General features: G+C 55.8%; 1 protein-coding gene across 8 annotated transcripts; it reads right to left on the bottom strand.

The window, feature by feature from the left end:
* Positions 1-48: 48 nt before the first annotated feature.
* CMKLR1 (chemerin chemokine-like receptor 1) lies at positions 49-9,609 on the bottom strand. 8 transcript variants are annotated; one of them, XM_027787109.2, is made up of 3 exons: positions 9,404-9,609; positions 2,236-2,331; positions 49-1,732 (listed from the first exon to the last, which is right to left on the bottom strand). In XM_027787109.2, the coding sequence occupies exon 3, from the start codon at positions 1,663-1,665 to the stop codon at positions 580-582; it is 1,086 nt and encodes a 361-aa protein (XP_027642910.1). In that variant the 5' UTR covers positions 1,666-1,732; positions 2,236-2,331; positions 9,404-9,609; the 3' UTR covers positions 49-579. The 8 variants fall into 8 exon arrangements, with proteins under 8 accessions (XP_027642910.1, XP_055652445.1, XP_027642904.1 ...); XM_055796470.1 differs by having other exon boundaries at positions 49-1,729; XM_027787103.2 differs by lacking the exon at positions 9,404-9,609 and adding an exon at positions 8,284-9,381.
* Positions 9,610-16,076: the final 6,467 nt, after the last annotated feature.

Below are 16,076 nucleotides of genomic sequence, written 5' to 3'. Positions count from 1 at the left end.
CCAGAGTCTCTCTGGGTACCAAAGCTTCACAACACAGTGAAAAACATATTGCGCTAGTACCAATATACTTTAGGACTTTAACATGAGTAGCTATATGCATACATAGGATGTAGGAAGAGCATCATCAGTTTTGCCATAGCAGGTATCACCCGAGATGGGTGGTCACCCAGCCACCCATTTTGGGAGCCTGGCAGCAGAAGTACCTTCCCAGACACATGCTCTGTCCAATCTCCCCATAACGACATCTCTGGAAACAGCAGGAATGCCCTTGCCAGGCCAGGCAATGCATAGATTAGATAAGAAGGCTCTGAAATGTTTTCTTAAATAGTTTGGCACAATGCTCTTTGCAATTGCAAAGAAAGATTAAGGGCAGTTGTGTCTTCTCCAAGTGCACAGAGCGGTAGTCTCCAACCTCTGCCAGCCCCCAGGCAGCAAGACCAGTCAAAGAATATGCTATAGGATGGTGTTGGACCATGCTCATCCCACACCGGGGGCCACCATAGGGGTGGCCACTATCACAGTGGTGTGCATGGGTAACACCAGAGGACTATAGCCCTCCTGCAGGCACCCAGATTGAGTTTAGAGGACTGTCGTCTCCTTCTCAGTCATTGAAGACATCTTGGAGAAGCTCCTGTGAACGATGCTGGAGTGACCCATCTCCTCACTGAGGGCGTTCACCAGTCTGGAAAGGATGGTGACCTTAAACTTCTTAAAGTCCTGGCCCATGAAGACGTAGAGGACAGGGTTCATGCAGCTGTTGGAGGCAGCGAGTGCCGTGGTTATGGGGATGCTGATCTCAAACACGGAGCGCGGTATCATGTCAGGTTTTGTTTCCAGGAGGTTCATCAGGTGATAGGGACTCCAGCAAAGGAAGAAGGTGACTATGATAGTGACAATGATCTTGAAGGGCTTTTTGGACTTGGCAAGACGGTTTCGACGCAAATTGAAGACGATGGCGATGTAGCAGAAAGTGATGATGGTTATGGGAAGGATATACCCCGCAAGGAACCTGGTGATGTTCACTGTTCGGTGTCTCATTAATGCCAGGGCTTGGTAAGACTTATTCCTGGAGAGGGAAAAGTTGCTAAAACAAATCACAGAGTTGTGGGCTTGTGCTGTGTCTCGGAAGACAAGAGACGGGCAGCTCATAATGATGCCGACGGTCCAGATAATCAAGCAAACTAAATACGCTAGGTTGGTCGAGCGATGGTTTTGAGACCAGACAGGAAAGACCACTGACACGTAGCGATCGAAGCTGATGGTGGTGAGGAGAAGGACACTGGTGTACATGTTGAGGATGAGGAGGAAGGAGTTCAACTTGCACATGACTGTCCCGAAGATCCAGTTGTATCGCATGGCCGTGTAAGAAATGTTTATGGGCAGGAAGATGTTGAAGAGGAAGTCTGCGACGGCCAGGTTGAGGAACCAGATGGCATTGACTGACTTCTTCATCTTCAGAGTGATGATTGCAATGACGAGGCCATTCCCCAGGATGCCCAACACGCAGGACACGCTGTAGATGACGACCGAGAGGATCCTCGCAATGTCCTTTGGGTCATGAGATGGGTCTGTCCACACGCTGCTGGTCTCCTCATAGGTGTAATCTGGGTAGTCACTGTAGTTATCGACATCATCCAAGTAATTGGACAAATTGGAAAGCTCCATTATCTGAGAACTGCAGCCTAGTCAGTCCCAGGCTCTCCAGCCGGTGATGTTTCTCTGCGTGTTTCTGCTGAGAAAATACATGGTGTTAATCACGGCAAGCGCATCCCATGGGAGGGACACCAGCCCCACGACATGTACGGGCACAAGGGGCCATGGAAAGAGGGGATGGAGCACGCAGGTATGGGGGATCCTGTGGGGACCCTACCACTGGCTCTGAAGGAAGATGCTCCTACAGCTCCTCACTGCGTTTCTACCTCCCGACCAAGAGACATCAGCTCCCTGAGCAACAAGACATGATTCAGTCCCTTGTCTCCGCCAGGATGTGGCTATAGCCTCATCCTGCAAAAAATGTCTATTACCCACCTACTTCCAAGGATAAAACTAGGATGATGCTTATTAACAGCTCATTAACAGCTATGAAGCCTGCCAATCTGCAAAATATTATGGCTCTTCTCTTTTTTTTCTCCTGAGCACCCACTAAACTGGACTGCAAATCCAGCATGCGGTTGACAAGGTGCCCCACAGATGCCAGACACCGTGCCCGGTGGAAGTGGTGGTCCAGCCTCTCACCTCTCCCCTCTGGCGTGGTGGCCGTGCTCCTGGAGGCGGCGGTTCAGTGTCCCACAGCACCAAGGCGGCTCCCTCCCTGCAGGTCTAGGGATGGAGCTGTAATATTAAAGCCAACATCAAACAAAGGCCATTCACCCCCGGATGCGGGTTAAGGGAGGAAACAGACTCAGCCACCGCTGGAACTTAACCCTGTGCATCCCCCTGGCAGGCTGGTGCTGCCCTGTGCCTGCCGGGGGACCCCCCACCATGGATCCGGTGAAGGCAGGGTCCCATCATGACCCCAGCAGCTCAAAATAAGATGTCAAAAGATTATCAAAACATAACCCAGTACAGAAACCCTGTACCGCACACTCGGTGCCAGCATCCGACACCAGCCAGCATCAGTAGGTACACACAAAGAACCCTACAATAAAAACCACGGTAACATTATTATAAATAATTAAAACCATAAATATGGGTGAGGTGCCTGGACTCTCGTACAGTTGTTTCCCTGATTAAATCAGTGCCCTGCGTGTTTTACAATGTTAATTAACTAACAGCATCGTTTGCCATAATCAGCATCCAGTCTCCACCAGCCACTTAGAGCCCTTCGTTAAATGGGTTCAACCACTCCCCTGTGAACAGTCACGGCGGGTTAAAGCCCAGGGCCACCGAAGTCAATCAGCAAAGCCCATGAGCCGTGGCAAGAGGGGTGAGATCTGCGTGAGCTCCGGCACAGGGCATGGCACCCAACCTTGTCCTCGCAGGAAGGATGTGGCTCTGCCCACCCAGGCTGGACTCTCTTGTTCTCAGGGTGTTTCAGCTCCAAGGTCCCCCTGAGCATCATCCTCCCCACCGACCCTCCTTTGAAATCCCCATGGTGTTTATGCAGTAACCTATTGTTTCTCCCTGGGCTTTTCCTTCCTGCGACTGCTGCTGCTCCCACGGCTGCAAAATCCTTGGCCAGGGGCTTAAATCACAGCCCCATCGCCTCTCCCCTCGGTGAGCTCCAGGAGACAATAAGCTGCTGGAATAAATAAGGTTTTAGCTCAAAACTTGTGAGTGAGTTTGATCCGGAAGGTGGCCTTGCCCCAGCAAAACCTTCATCATAGAAAGGATGAATTAAAGTTGATGATCCGGTAGAAGTAACAGGATCAGCAGAACTGGCACTTCCAGTGCTGACTGTTCATGTTCCTGTGTAAGGAGCTGCCGTTACCGACCACGGTTTCCATGCCACCACCTTTCCAAACACAGAGCAGCAGAAAGGCGGGCAAAGCCCAGAGCCCCATCTCCATCCCACCCCACCCTCAGCCAGAGAGCCCCAAAGCTCCTGGGACTTGCTCTGTCACTGGGGAGAAACCCCCAAGAAATGACACCCACCCACCCACCCACGGGGGGACTGTGGGACCCCCAAGGACAGCCCACTGCCCCCCAGCACCGTGAGGGCAGCCAGACCCCTCGTTCCTTGCAGTACCCGTCGCTCCCCCGCCCGGGGGAGGCAGGAGGGGCTCCTGCAGCTTTACAAGCTTCTCTTCCAATCGTGCCCACTTACAGATTTTTTTAATGTAAAATTTCCTCTTTATTATTATTTTTTAATGACTGAGCCCAGGAAGCATGATGACATTCAGCTTGACATTTCAAAGCTGTATTTAATGGATTATTTATTTGAATTGTCTGTTTATTTCCCTCCAACCCCATACTTTCTCTTTTTTTTTCTTTCTTTTTTTTCTTTTTTTTTTTCCCCCTCTAGTTTTAACATTTGTCCTTCTCAAGGCAGACAGGCAAGACAGATGATGTAAAAGAAACCCCCTCCCCTGACCCCTGTCAGGTCGGGCAGTGGGGTAGCCCCAGTCCCTGCTTGGGATGAGGATCTGGAGAGCAAGGGGAGCAGCAGGGCTGTTTCCCCACGGGGTTTGGCAGGTGCTGGGTTTGTTTCCAGGGCTCATGCAAGGCTATCACAAACCTCAAGGTAGCAGACAGGCACCTGCTGAACCTGCCGGGAACCTGCTGGGATGTCTCTGGGCACTGGAGGTGGGATGGGCAACGGGAGCTGGAGCCGAGACCTACTGGGAGATTGTCCAGCGAATTCCCATTTGCCTCCCCAAAATGGAGAGTCTGAGGGGCAACTGCGTGAAACCTCCCCATTTCTCACTGTAAAAATACCCCAAACTTTGGGGGCGGGGGGGGGGAAACCAACAAAAAAAGGCACATAATCATAAGCATGTTTCAATGCTCCTTTCTGGGTTGAAAATACTCGGCTCTAGCCAAAACCGCTTTGCTCTCCATTCAGTCTATTCATCTCTGTCCTCCTACCTCAACAAAAATGAGCACAGGATCTACCCAAAATAGCCTTTTAATCCAGCCAGCCGCTGACAGCCCCACCATTCCTGCAGCTGTATTTGTCTTGGTACCCGGGAAAGGCTGAGTCCAGCCAGCGGGCGCCGCGGCGGGATTCCCAATGGGCGGCTCGCGCATCAGCAGCATCCCGGCGCATACCGGGGGAGGATGAGGTCAGGGATGTTGTTCTTGGGAAGGCAACAGGAAACTGAGAGAACAGCCCAAAATGTTCAAATCCAGCTTTTCTGGGCAAAAGCTCTTCCGCGGCCAGCCCAGACGGGCGGGGGACGGATGTGACTGGGGCTGTGGGGAAACGGGGGGAGCTCGGCTGGATCTGCACACCATGGATGCAGCTGTGCCCAGGGAGGGCAGGGGATGCTCAGCCCCCCGCAGTGGGTACCACCTGGCCATGGGTGCTGCCCCAGCTCTCAGCTGCCTGCACCAGGGATTTACAGAGGCAGGCAGGCTGCCAGCACTGCCTTCTGCCTCCCCCAATGCCTGTGGGCAATGCTTTTACTGGAGGTACTAATAATCAGGTTGAGGGGAAAAAATATCAAATAAAATCCAATAAAATCCAATAAAATAAGCAGACTCGCTTTTGAGCATACAAGATCTTGCCTGAGCTGTCAAAGTGCATTGCGCTTTTATTCACATGATGTTATGAAACTGGGCTGGGACCAGCATGAGCCTGTGTGGGGGTCCCCACAAATACTCCCCCAGCACTGGGGAAACTGGGGGTCCCTTTAGGTTAGTGCTTGTCCTCCCCGTCCCCAGCACCTTCAGGGTGTTAAGGGTGCAAGGGACACCCAGGGATGGGACAGACAAACCCCCCCGGGGAGCAGGTGGAGGACCAGGGTCAGCTCTGCTTGCCCCTGCCTGCACCCCTGCTTGCACAGCTGCTGCCGCCCCCGGGGCAGCTGCTCTGCCTTTTTCTCATTTGAGCATTTCCCCTCCCCTCCTTCCCAAGCAGCGGTTTCCGAGGTCCCAGCGCACCCCAAACCCAAACCCGCTTCCTCCGGCACGCATGGGAGGAGCGCAGGCAGGCTGCCCACGCAGCGCGGGCTCCTGCTCCATGAGTGGGAATTGCAGGCAGATGTCTGGGGGAAACACATGGTCACTCATCTGAGGAGCTTTGGGAAGGGCATGGGGCAAAGCAGCATCTCAGTGTCCCCCCCGGACCTGCCAGCACCGGTCCCCTCAGAGCCCTACCACAGCAGGATTTTCCCCCCATGGCAGAATCTGGTCCCAGTTCCCTGGCGACTTACTGCTCTGGTTGAGCTCGAGTCCCACCCTGTGGGCCAGATCCTGAGCACGGCAAACTCCCGTTGCTGTCAGCAGGAGCATGCCCGAGGGAAGGTGGATGCATGCCCCATCCATCCCTCCAGCAGCCACATTTTTCCAGCCCAGGGTTACATGGGAGGGACATCCCCACTGGGATCTGGCATCCAGCCCCGCAGCAGCAGCTCCCAGTCCCATGGGAGGGATTGCCAGGGCTTAAGAGGAGCAAGAAAAGAAAAGGAACGTGAAAGCAACTTTGGGTACCCAGCTGCAATTCACCTGTATTTTAGCCAGCAATTGCCATGGCAACAGCTGCCATAGGGAGAGATGCTGGACAGCATCCCTGTCCCCACAAGGATGCCTGGGGATGGTGCCCCAGCCCTCAGTATCTATCGGTCGCCAGCCACATGCCCATCAAAAGGGAACCAAACCCTGAGCCCTGGCCTGCCCAAAAGCTGCTCCCTGGCCACAGTCCCAGCCCTGCCACCCATCCCTGACCCCACTGTCCAGCTCCAGCCAGCTGAGAAGGGGACTGAGAAGGGGACAGGGGTGCAAGATGCCATGGGAGAGGCAGCAGCATGCTGAGCAGCCACAACAGCCCGACACCGAGCACATGAGCTCCTGCCAGCAAGGATACAAGCTGCCAGCCACCCTGATGCTCCTTCAAATCACCAGCAGCAGGGGACCCCCAAGGCAAAGGGAGGGGACAAATCCAGTCCCCACAGGGGAAACTGAGGCACTGAGCTCCACCCCAAGGCTGGCTGCAGGATGGCGGGGAAGCCTGAACCCTACCTGCATCCATGGCACTGGGACGCATCCCTGCTTCACCACCGCGGAGCAGTCCTCGCTCCACTGGGACCCCCACGCCTGGCAGCCTTCGGCATCCCCAGCTGCTCCTGGCACACCAGCTAAGGCTTCATCCCCCGCCCATGTGAACAGGAGGAAAAAAAAAAAAAAAGAGGAATAGCTGGAAAAGGCAGCCTTAAAAGAGCTGGCTGTGCCCAGGGTGGGACAGAATAGCCGCATGAGTCAGTGTTTATCTGGGCAGAGCTGACCGGGCTGCATGGGAGAGGACGGGTCGGGATGGGATGGGTCTCCATGAAACGCCCCTGCCCATGGTGTGGGGTCCCCAGCCAGAAACTGGTGTTTAACCTCAAAACACAGGTCATGCAAGGCTTTTCCCAGGATGAAATTCCTGCAGGAGCCGGGCAAAGGAACCTGTCCCTCCCTGGCACAAAGTGCTCAGGTTGTTCAGAGCCACCCCATCGGCAGGAGCCCGGCCCTTCGCTCCCCATCCTCTGTTCTGATGAAGGATTGAGTACTAAAGGGGAAAATCTTGGGCATTTGTACCTACACAGGCAAAGATTTTCTTTTAAAAGGGCAGTTTATGTTTCTGTACTGCTTAAAATGTCTCGAGCGACTTCCAAGATAATAAAAGTTCTTTCATCTCCTCTTCTCTCTTTTTTTTTTTAATATAGGTTGCTATTAATCCCAGGCTTTGCTGGAGCTTTGCAGGCAATAAAAAGGCCAATTAAACTCCCTTTTTCTGAGCATCCTCCCTGCCACATCGTATCAGCCCAGTGAAAATATCCCTAACCGTGGCCTGGGCTGGATTACAGCTGCTGGGTGCAAAGCCAGCACAGGCCTTGGGGACATCGTGCCGTAGCGAAAGGCAGCTCACATGCCACCTGCGGGGCTGCTCCGGCTGCTCTCAGGCACTCCGGATTTTAAGGGTACAAAGAGGAAGGAAACCAAGAAAAAGGAAATAGGTCTGTCCCTCCTGGTGCCGGGGGGACGGACGTGACCGTGCCAGGGATGGGGGACAGTCAGAGCTGGCAGAGCTCAGCACCGCCCCCCCCCCCAAGTGAGAAAGTCACCCCGGATCTGCAGAAGAATCCTCCAGCCCCATCGCAGCTGCGTGCTGTGCTCCCAGCTGCATGCTGATCAGCACAGCAAAGAAAAGCCCCCTGTTCTCCCTGTCCCCACTGAGGTGACACTGCCACACTATAAGGACATCCTCCCCCCCCCCCCCCCCCCAAATTCATACCCAGTTCCTCTCCCCTCTGTGCAGCTTTCCCACACACAAAGCCACTGCAGGGGCTCCCATCACTGCAGACTGCAAAACCTATCCCCAAAACAGCTGAGGATTTTATGAAAAAATAGAAAAAATAGAGGATTTGGGTGGAGGACAGTGAACTGTGGTGACCTCTGGGATCCCAACGCATGCCACACATTGGGACCCCAGAGGTCACTGCTACCCCCTGTCCTTTGCTCTGCCAGACCCCAGACCCACTTTAGAAGAACAGGGGAGCAAAAAAGCTCAACTGATTGCAAATTCCTTGAGCAAAGCAATGACTTCCAGCCAGCTGCAGCAAAACCATCCCTCCCAAATATATATCAAGAGATAGATATATAAAAATATATATGAAATTATATAAACCCAGTGGTATTTACCTGAGCTTGATAAATCCTCAGGGGTTTTGAGCACACGGAGGCTGGATTACACATTTCTACTTCTTCTATAACCTCGTTAGGGCCAGCATGCGAACGACCCCAGGGTTACATCGCTTTGGCATCCGAGCAGAGGGTGCCGTGGGTATCGCTGAGCTTTCTCATCCCAAGAAGGACACGCACGTATTGCCGATGAGAGAACAACAGAAAAAAATGCAGCCGGTGGCATAACCCAGCTGCCGGGCTCAGCATGGGGATGGGCAGTGCCTGGGAAGGGGGAAGCGATGCTCTGTGGCAGGATGTGGGGACTCAGAACCTTGGGTAGAAGCAATTTCTTGCACCGTTCAGCTGGACACTGAGAGGAGATGGGGCAGCTGGCTGCCCTGGGTGCGGTGTCCCATCCACCACATCCCTGCGCTGCCCACAGCCAGCTCAGGAGCCCTGCGATGCCCCTTGGGCAGGGTTTGGGCATCCCCCGCTGGTACAAAAAAGCCGTGGTCTTGTTGCTCCTGCCAAGGGGTGAGCGCAGCCAGAGGACCCCTGTGATCCAGGATGGAGCACCTCCACCCTGGGCTGCCCCACATCCCTGCCCCACCACCTGGGGTGCTCCTGGCCTCACACACGCAGAAGATGGGTAACCCAAAGCCATCCCTGGGGTGCATGGCAGAAGGGGAACATGTGTCCCCTGCCTTGCCATGCCATGCCCCCCCCTCCAGCGCACTTGCCAGGTCCTGCCTGTTCCCAGCTGTTTGTCCAACTGGGCCCCGCATGCCAAGGTGGGTCTGGATCCAGCAGCAAGTTCCGAGCAATGAATCAGCCTGTCCTGGTTTGCACTGGGACGCCAAGCAGAGGGGCAGCAACGAAGCACCAGCCTGTCCTCGTCCCTGTGCCTGCGAGCAGGTGGTGATTACCATCGGTGCACATGGTGCATCCAGCGATCCAGCACGGGCTGAGCCTGGACGGCCACAAACCTCCACTCCAAGCCAGGGAAGCCCAACCAGAGGCAGAAACACAATAAAAATACACACATGTGGTGGTTGGACCAAAATCCAGCACCGTGCTTCTGGGCTGAGAGCATCACGTTCAGTTGGAGCCAGTGACGAGCCTGGGGCAGAGCACCCACCTGCTCGCCATCACCGATACCGATGTGCTTTCTGGCTCTCCACCATGCACAAAGGAGAAATCCCAGTTTCCTCAGAGCTGGCAGCACCGCAACTGGGAAAACTGCCACCCAACCATGACCCAGGGGAGAGCGGGTGATGCCCAGTGAGGAGCGATGTCTCCGGGGAGCTTGTGGCCACTGTCGTGCCCGGTGCAGGTGGGGACACTGAGCCACATCACACGTGGTCGAGCTCCCGCAGGAGCCAAAAAAGAGGAACTGGGGCTCAGGCTGATGCTCGCCTTTGCACAACGCCGTGTTGCAACATCCCCCATGGCTGAATCAGGAGGAAACTTGCTGATGCACCCAGATTGCTGGGTCCGACCCGGAGAAAGGAGAAGGGACACAAAAAGTCCAGACGCCTGCACCCAGCCGGGATGTGCCAACCCACGCAGCTTGTGACCATCCTGCTGCTGTCCTGCTCCCCGGGGCTGGCAGGACCCCCAGGATGGGGCAGCAGCTCCACAGGGTGCTGGGTGCCCACAGCAGTACGCCACGCTTGGAGCATCTGTGGCATGCGGCAGGTCCCCAGCAGGATGCAAACCCTTTGCACCCAGATGCGCCTGGGTGGAACAGCCCCCCCGCAGTCATTCACCCCTGAAAGCCATAAAAAAACCATAAGAACCCTGGTCCTGGCTGGGGCAGGTCACACACCCTGCCCGTTGCTCTGCCGGCAGGACCTGTCCCATCCTCTCCCACAGTAACACATCCCAGTCCCCTCCGTACACCTAACGAGCCTCCCAGTGACTTTTCCAATAATAACTCCCAGTCCCCTTAGTACACCCCTCTCGAGCCTTCCAGTGACTTTTCCCAAATACCTCATGCGGCACCACGCTCCCCCGCTGCTCCATGCTGGGGAGGATGAGGTCAGGGTGCCAAAGCCACCCCGTGCCTGGTGAGGAAGAGGAGCCCCTCAGCCAAGCGCTGAAGGCTCACCGGGAGCGAGTGGGCTCTCACCCCCCTGCAGACCCCGGAGCAGGCACAGTGCCGCTCCCCGCTGGTTTTAAGGGCGAGGGGAGGAGGAAGGAGTGGCGGCCGCATCCATTGCTGGGGTTTTCTCGGCAGCACGATGCTCTGTGAGCAACAGCTGGGAGAGGGTGTGACGCCGGGAGCTGGGAACGCTGGCCCGAATCCTGCCACGACCCAGTGCAAGGAAGAAACAAGCCACTTCCCAAGGGACCTCCTTTCCTGTCCCGTGTCCCCCTGGCCGGGAGCACACTGCCCCAACGAGGGCTACCAAAGCATGGAGTGCTCCAGAGCAAAGCCGGCTCTGGTCAAGGAGCCCAAGGGCAGGCAGGTGGCTGCCAGCCACCCTGTCCCCACCCCTGGGTCAACCGCTGTCCTCCGCTGCACCCCCACCGCCCCCAACTCCTTCCAAGACGTTGAGTCACTTCCCTTCATCAAATCTGGCTCCCAAACGCGGCTGCTGCTGGGGGCTGGCTTCCCCGCTGGCTTTCATTACCACCAGGATGCAGCAGCTGCTTCCAGGCAGCATCCCCAGCCTGCGCAGCCCTGCGGTGGCAGCTCCGTCACCCCCCAGCCCCATCAGCACCTGCAAAAAAAAAAAAAAAAAGTCTTTGGAGGGGGCACCAGGATCCCCCAGGGCAGGAGGGACAGGCAAGGCTGGATGCAGGGATGGGGTTCAGGGGGAGCCTAGCTCCAAAGGAGGAGGAGACCGGAAAGTTTTCCAGGGCAGCCCCTCATTTGGGAGTGCTTAGCAGCACAACCCCCACCCACACAGAGCAGGAGGTTTGAATAAACCCGTGCTTGATGTGGCACCAAGAGCATCCCTTCCCTGCCCACACAGCCCCCACACTCCTCAGCCACAGCCCCCCCAAACCCAGCATTTAACCCAGCTGGGGTAAGAGCCAGCACAGAATCTGGGTGTGAAGGCATCACCTCGGAAGCACAGGGAGGTTTGGGGGCGGATGGGGTGATGCCCCCATTTTACCCTCCTCCAGCTGGCAGGACACAGCCTGAGGAAGGAGCAGGATTTGCACCAACAGGACACACCAGCACTGCCCTGGGTTTGCCACCAGCCAGTTCACCCATCTCCCTAGCAAAAAGGATGTTTGTAAATTAAGGGTAATTATTTAAGGTTAATTAATTATCCTTGCCTGTAAAGAGAGCCCACAAAGCATCCTGCAGACCAAGCCAGCAAGAGAAGAAAAAATAACCACAAACTAACATTAACTCCTTCAGTGTGCCTCGAGTCAGAGCGTGACTGTAGAGAGGCTCCTGGATGAAGCCAGGGAGCTGCACAGCCCAGGAAGCCCCCTCGGGGGACACACAGCATGGTGGGAACCAGGGACTCCCAAACCCACTGCAAGGCATGGTGGGGCTGAGGATGCTCGGGCACAGATGCTCCTGCACCTGGCCTTGCCAAGGGCTGACCTCAGGGCACAGCACTGCAGCAATGCCACGACAGACAGCCTGGCAGCACAGAGGGGTCCTGAGTCAAGACCTGGCGCAGCCTCGGTTTCCCCAGCAAGGCTGAGCTTTGCAGACCCCACAGCACTAGGGCAGGAGCAGGATCAATCCATCCCCTTGCCAGCAATCCCTTCCCAGGCACCTGCAGGATGCAGGATCCTGCTCACAGGCACTTAATCCCATGCTTCGCAAGACACTGAGGTTAAAAACATGCTGACTTGGGATAAAAGGTCATATGCCGAGCGAGCGTTTACTCTGTGCTGCCATTTGGGGTTTCCCTTCAAGGCACTCAGCATCGCCTGCTCAGCAAACCACTGCAGGCAGCACCGGGCTGTATAAGGACAAACATCCCGTTCCCAGGGCTGGTGACCACACAGAGATGCTGCGGCATCGCAGGAGCAGCCATAGGGAACAGCTTGGTGCCCGGGACTGGCACTGGCAGCTGCCACAGTGATGCTGTGCACCAAAGCCAGCAGAGTCTTTGGCATCCATTGCATTGCTGGCAGGCACACCAAGTGCCACCCACACTGAGCAAAGCAATTATAGCTCTAAATTCAGTGGTGTCGGGAACTGGTTGATTTAGGCTTATTATAACCCGCCAAACACCCCCCCCTGCTGAGCCAGGGTGAAAGAGCTGAGTCCGGCAGGTCCAACCCAGCCGGTATGGGTGCCCTCCCCCCCTGCGTGGGCGATGGGAACCTGCCTGAGTCATCCCAAAGCAGATGTCACACTTAATGTGGAAGAAATTGCACGAAGCTTTTCCCACTCCGGGGGAGCCTTCTCCATCATTCAGCAGCACTTCCCTCACCCTGGGCAGAGCCACAGGGAAAAACCCACACGAGATGGGTGGAAAGGGAGCTGCCCTCAGCTGCAGGGATGTGACATGGGGCTCCCACCACAGATCCCAGCCCCGTTTAGGGGCTAGGTTTATCCCCACAGACCACCACTTCCCTGCCTTTCCCACAGACGGGCTGTGGGGAGCTCATCTCTCCTGCTCCTGGCGTCGCAGCCCACTGTGGTAACAGCTACATATCCCCTTACGGGCTCGCAATCCAAGTGGAAATGAAAACGCATTGCACAAATAAAAAGCCCACATACAGGATGTCAAATAGACTGCTCGCTTTCCCCGTTTCGCTGATTTGATACAGAAATCACAGAATCACAGAAAAATCAGTCCCAACCTTGTGCAACTGGGGGCTTATAAATAGCAACGTGGCACGGGAACCCAGCAGGGCTCTGCACAGCCACATCTGCTGTGGGATGACGCTGCCGAAACCTGCTGCAGTCCCAAGGCTGCGAAAGGCGCTGCTGGTTGCAGGAGGCACCATATCCCACCACATCCCACCGCTGGGATGGGTGGCACGGGGCCAGCCCAGCCAAGGCATCCCTGCACCGGTGGCAGGCTGCAAGGCTTGCACACAGAGCTGCTGCTTCAGCCCCAAGCCATCCTCCCGGTCCTGCTGCCTGCAGCACTCCTGGCACCTTCCCACCTCCATTTGACTTAAATTTTGCAGCATTTTTTTTTCCCTCCCCAGGCTGTGCCTCGAGCCATGCTCGGAAACACGAGTTGCACACACAGGAGAGCCGTGCACCCCACGGGCTGGGCTACGGCTTCAGCATTGCTCTTCCTCACCCCCCCCTAGCACCTGAAAACACCCTTTGCAAAGCAGGGCTGATGAAACGGGTCACAAACATTCCCAGGGCACAGCTCTGCCGGCAGCAGGACCCTGCCCCATCGACACACCCCCCCTCCCAGTGCATCAGCTGCCACCCACCCGCTTCCATCCCAAACCAGGCTGCGAAACTGCTGCAAGGGCAGGATGACAGCTCACCCCTGGGAGAGCAGCAGAGCCGGGGGAGTGATGGATGCACCCACGCTGGGCGATTTATTGGCGGTTTCTGATTTGTGCAGGAGCTGTCAAGGGCCACTGACAGCTCCAGGTGCAGGAATGAGGGATTGCTGGGCATGGGTGCTTTATTTTTAAACCCCAGCCCAGAACATCCTTTCTGGCATTATCAACTTGTTTCTCACCTTAGAACCCCCTGGCAGGTGACAGACAGGACATCACCCAGTCGGGCATTTATGAGCAGAGGTGGCTCTTGGCATCAAATCCCAGCTGAGGTCTTGGGGGGTGGCCCTTTGAGGCGCTGGGAACACTGGTGCTCAGGATGGTCAGATCCAGTAGCACTCTGGGATGTGTCCCTCACTAGGAAACAGTTTTGATCCCCAAGCCAGCAAGGAAAGTTTGGGATGAGATGCTGGATGCTCAGCAGGAACTATCAACCAGCCTCACCCATTTCCCACAGGAGGCTCTGCCCAGAGCCACATGGCAGGGGGGGGAGAGCAAGAGTTTCCTACATCTTTCCACTAAAAAAAAAATTACTTGGAGCAGTAAAACCCCAGGGGGAATAAGAATTTGCTTTGCAAAGGGAGAGGCAAGGAGCAGCACTCAGCTCTGCATCACCCAGGGCTCTGGAAGCCTCGGTGGGATTAGAGGACATTGTGGCTGAGATGAAACGTCCTGAGCATCACAGGACACCCTGCCCTGGGCTCCCGGCCTGCAGCCACAGGCGGTGCTGCCCCCACCCAGGGGTGTGGGTCACCCAGCCCTGCTCACACCCAGCCTCCATGTCTGCCAAGGAGACAATTAGTCTGGTAACAAGCATGTCATCAATCCTCCAGCCAGGCTCACCTCGTCTGTCCCCTGGGGCTGAGCTAAAGGCTTTAGTGCGTCCCCACTGAGCATCTGCACAGTTTTAGTCTGCATTGGTCTCTTCCGCAGCTTGATTTGTTACAAAACCGTGGGACTGGTTTGGGTTTTGCTCACCCATCCCTCCACCGTGGCTGCCCTGCAGGCAGGCGATGGCCAGGGCACAGCTGGTGGCCCTGGCTGGCACGGCCCAGGAGGCAGTGCTGGTTTTTGCCCCATCACCTCTGGCAGAGCCCTGCTCCATGTGCCACAAGTCAGAGACATGCTCCACTTACCACAAAGAAATGGCCCTTTGGCATCCACCCCAACCTGCTTCTGCCCCATCTCTGTGGGCGCTGCTCCTCCAGCGCTCATTAGCCACCAAAGACAGACTTCAACCCAGATTCCTTTCACCTTTGCTTGATGGGAGACATTCAGGAAGGGTCTCTCCTAACTGGCTTCCAGTTGAGCACCTCCAGCACATCCAATAGCCCTTTGGTGAGGAGCTGGAAAAACAAACCAAGATCTTGGGGCTGATATCTGGGGACCAGCCCACTATTTCCAGGCTCCAACATGCAAAAGGTTTCCCTGGGAGCCTCACAGTCCCCTCCCAGTACAGGGATCCCACAGAAGTTCATACCTGGAGCTCACAGTCTGGGTTGAGGAATCACCTGGCCCAGCAAAGCTCCTTGGGTCACTGCCTCGAGGATGCTCAGGGTCCCCACTGCAGCCCCCAGCTCACAGCACAGGGGCTGCAGGCAGAGCCAAAAATATCATCCCAGCTCCATTTCACCTTTGCTTCACAGCAGACATTCAGGGAGGGTGTCTCCTACCTGGTTTCTAATTCACCATCTCCAAGCTGTCTCCAGCCCACCAGTTTGGGGGGGAATCAGAGCGATCACAGCCCCTGGCCCCAGCAAAGCTGATGTAAGCCCCCACCTCAGCACCCCTGCAGGGGGTTATCACAGCTTCCCCACCCCAGCTGAGCACCAGCCTCCAGACTAACTTCATCACATGGAAGAGCCAGCACCGGAGTGAGCCTGCCCCTTTTTATTGAGATTGCCGGGTTAATTAGCACATGCTGGGGCTTTCCAGAGAGATCAATTCCCATGGCCACAAGAGGGTGAATTACTCTCCGGGCTGCAGCTGAGCTGCCAGGGGATTTGCCTTCAACCAGCCCAGCCTGGGGAGAATAAACCTATTTAGTGCAGTTTACATTTCCCACCTCAGCCCTCAGCTTAATTCAAAATTAAGCCTTAAAAATTAAGGCTGTTCTCACTGAAAAGATGCAGGCCCTGGGATGTATCCAAAAAGCATCACCCCAGCTGTGGGCTTCTCCACCTTTCTCTGGAGGCTGCTCTGATAGCTGGTACCAGGTCGAGCCTGCATCGCATGAGGTGGGATGAGCGTGAGCCTTCCCCCCCTTGCCAGCACTGCCTCTGAGTCAGTATGGAAGTTAAACTGGAGAAAGGCTGATGAGGTGCTGTAGGAGGAGAGCAAGATGAACAGCTCACATG

This window comes from Falco peregrinus, chromosome 2 (assembly GCF_023634155.1).
Source record: "Falco peregrinus isolate bFalPer1 chromosome 2, bFalPer1.pri, whole genome shotgun sequence".
Taxonomy (NCBI): domain Eukaryota; kingdom Metazoa; phylum Chordata; class Aves; order Falconiformes; family Falconidae; genus Falco; species Falco peregrinus.
Note: the sequence above shows the minus strand (reverse complement) of the source record. Positions and strands in the feature narration are given on the sequence as shown.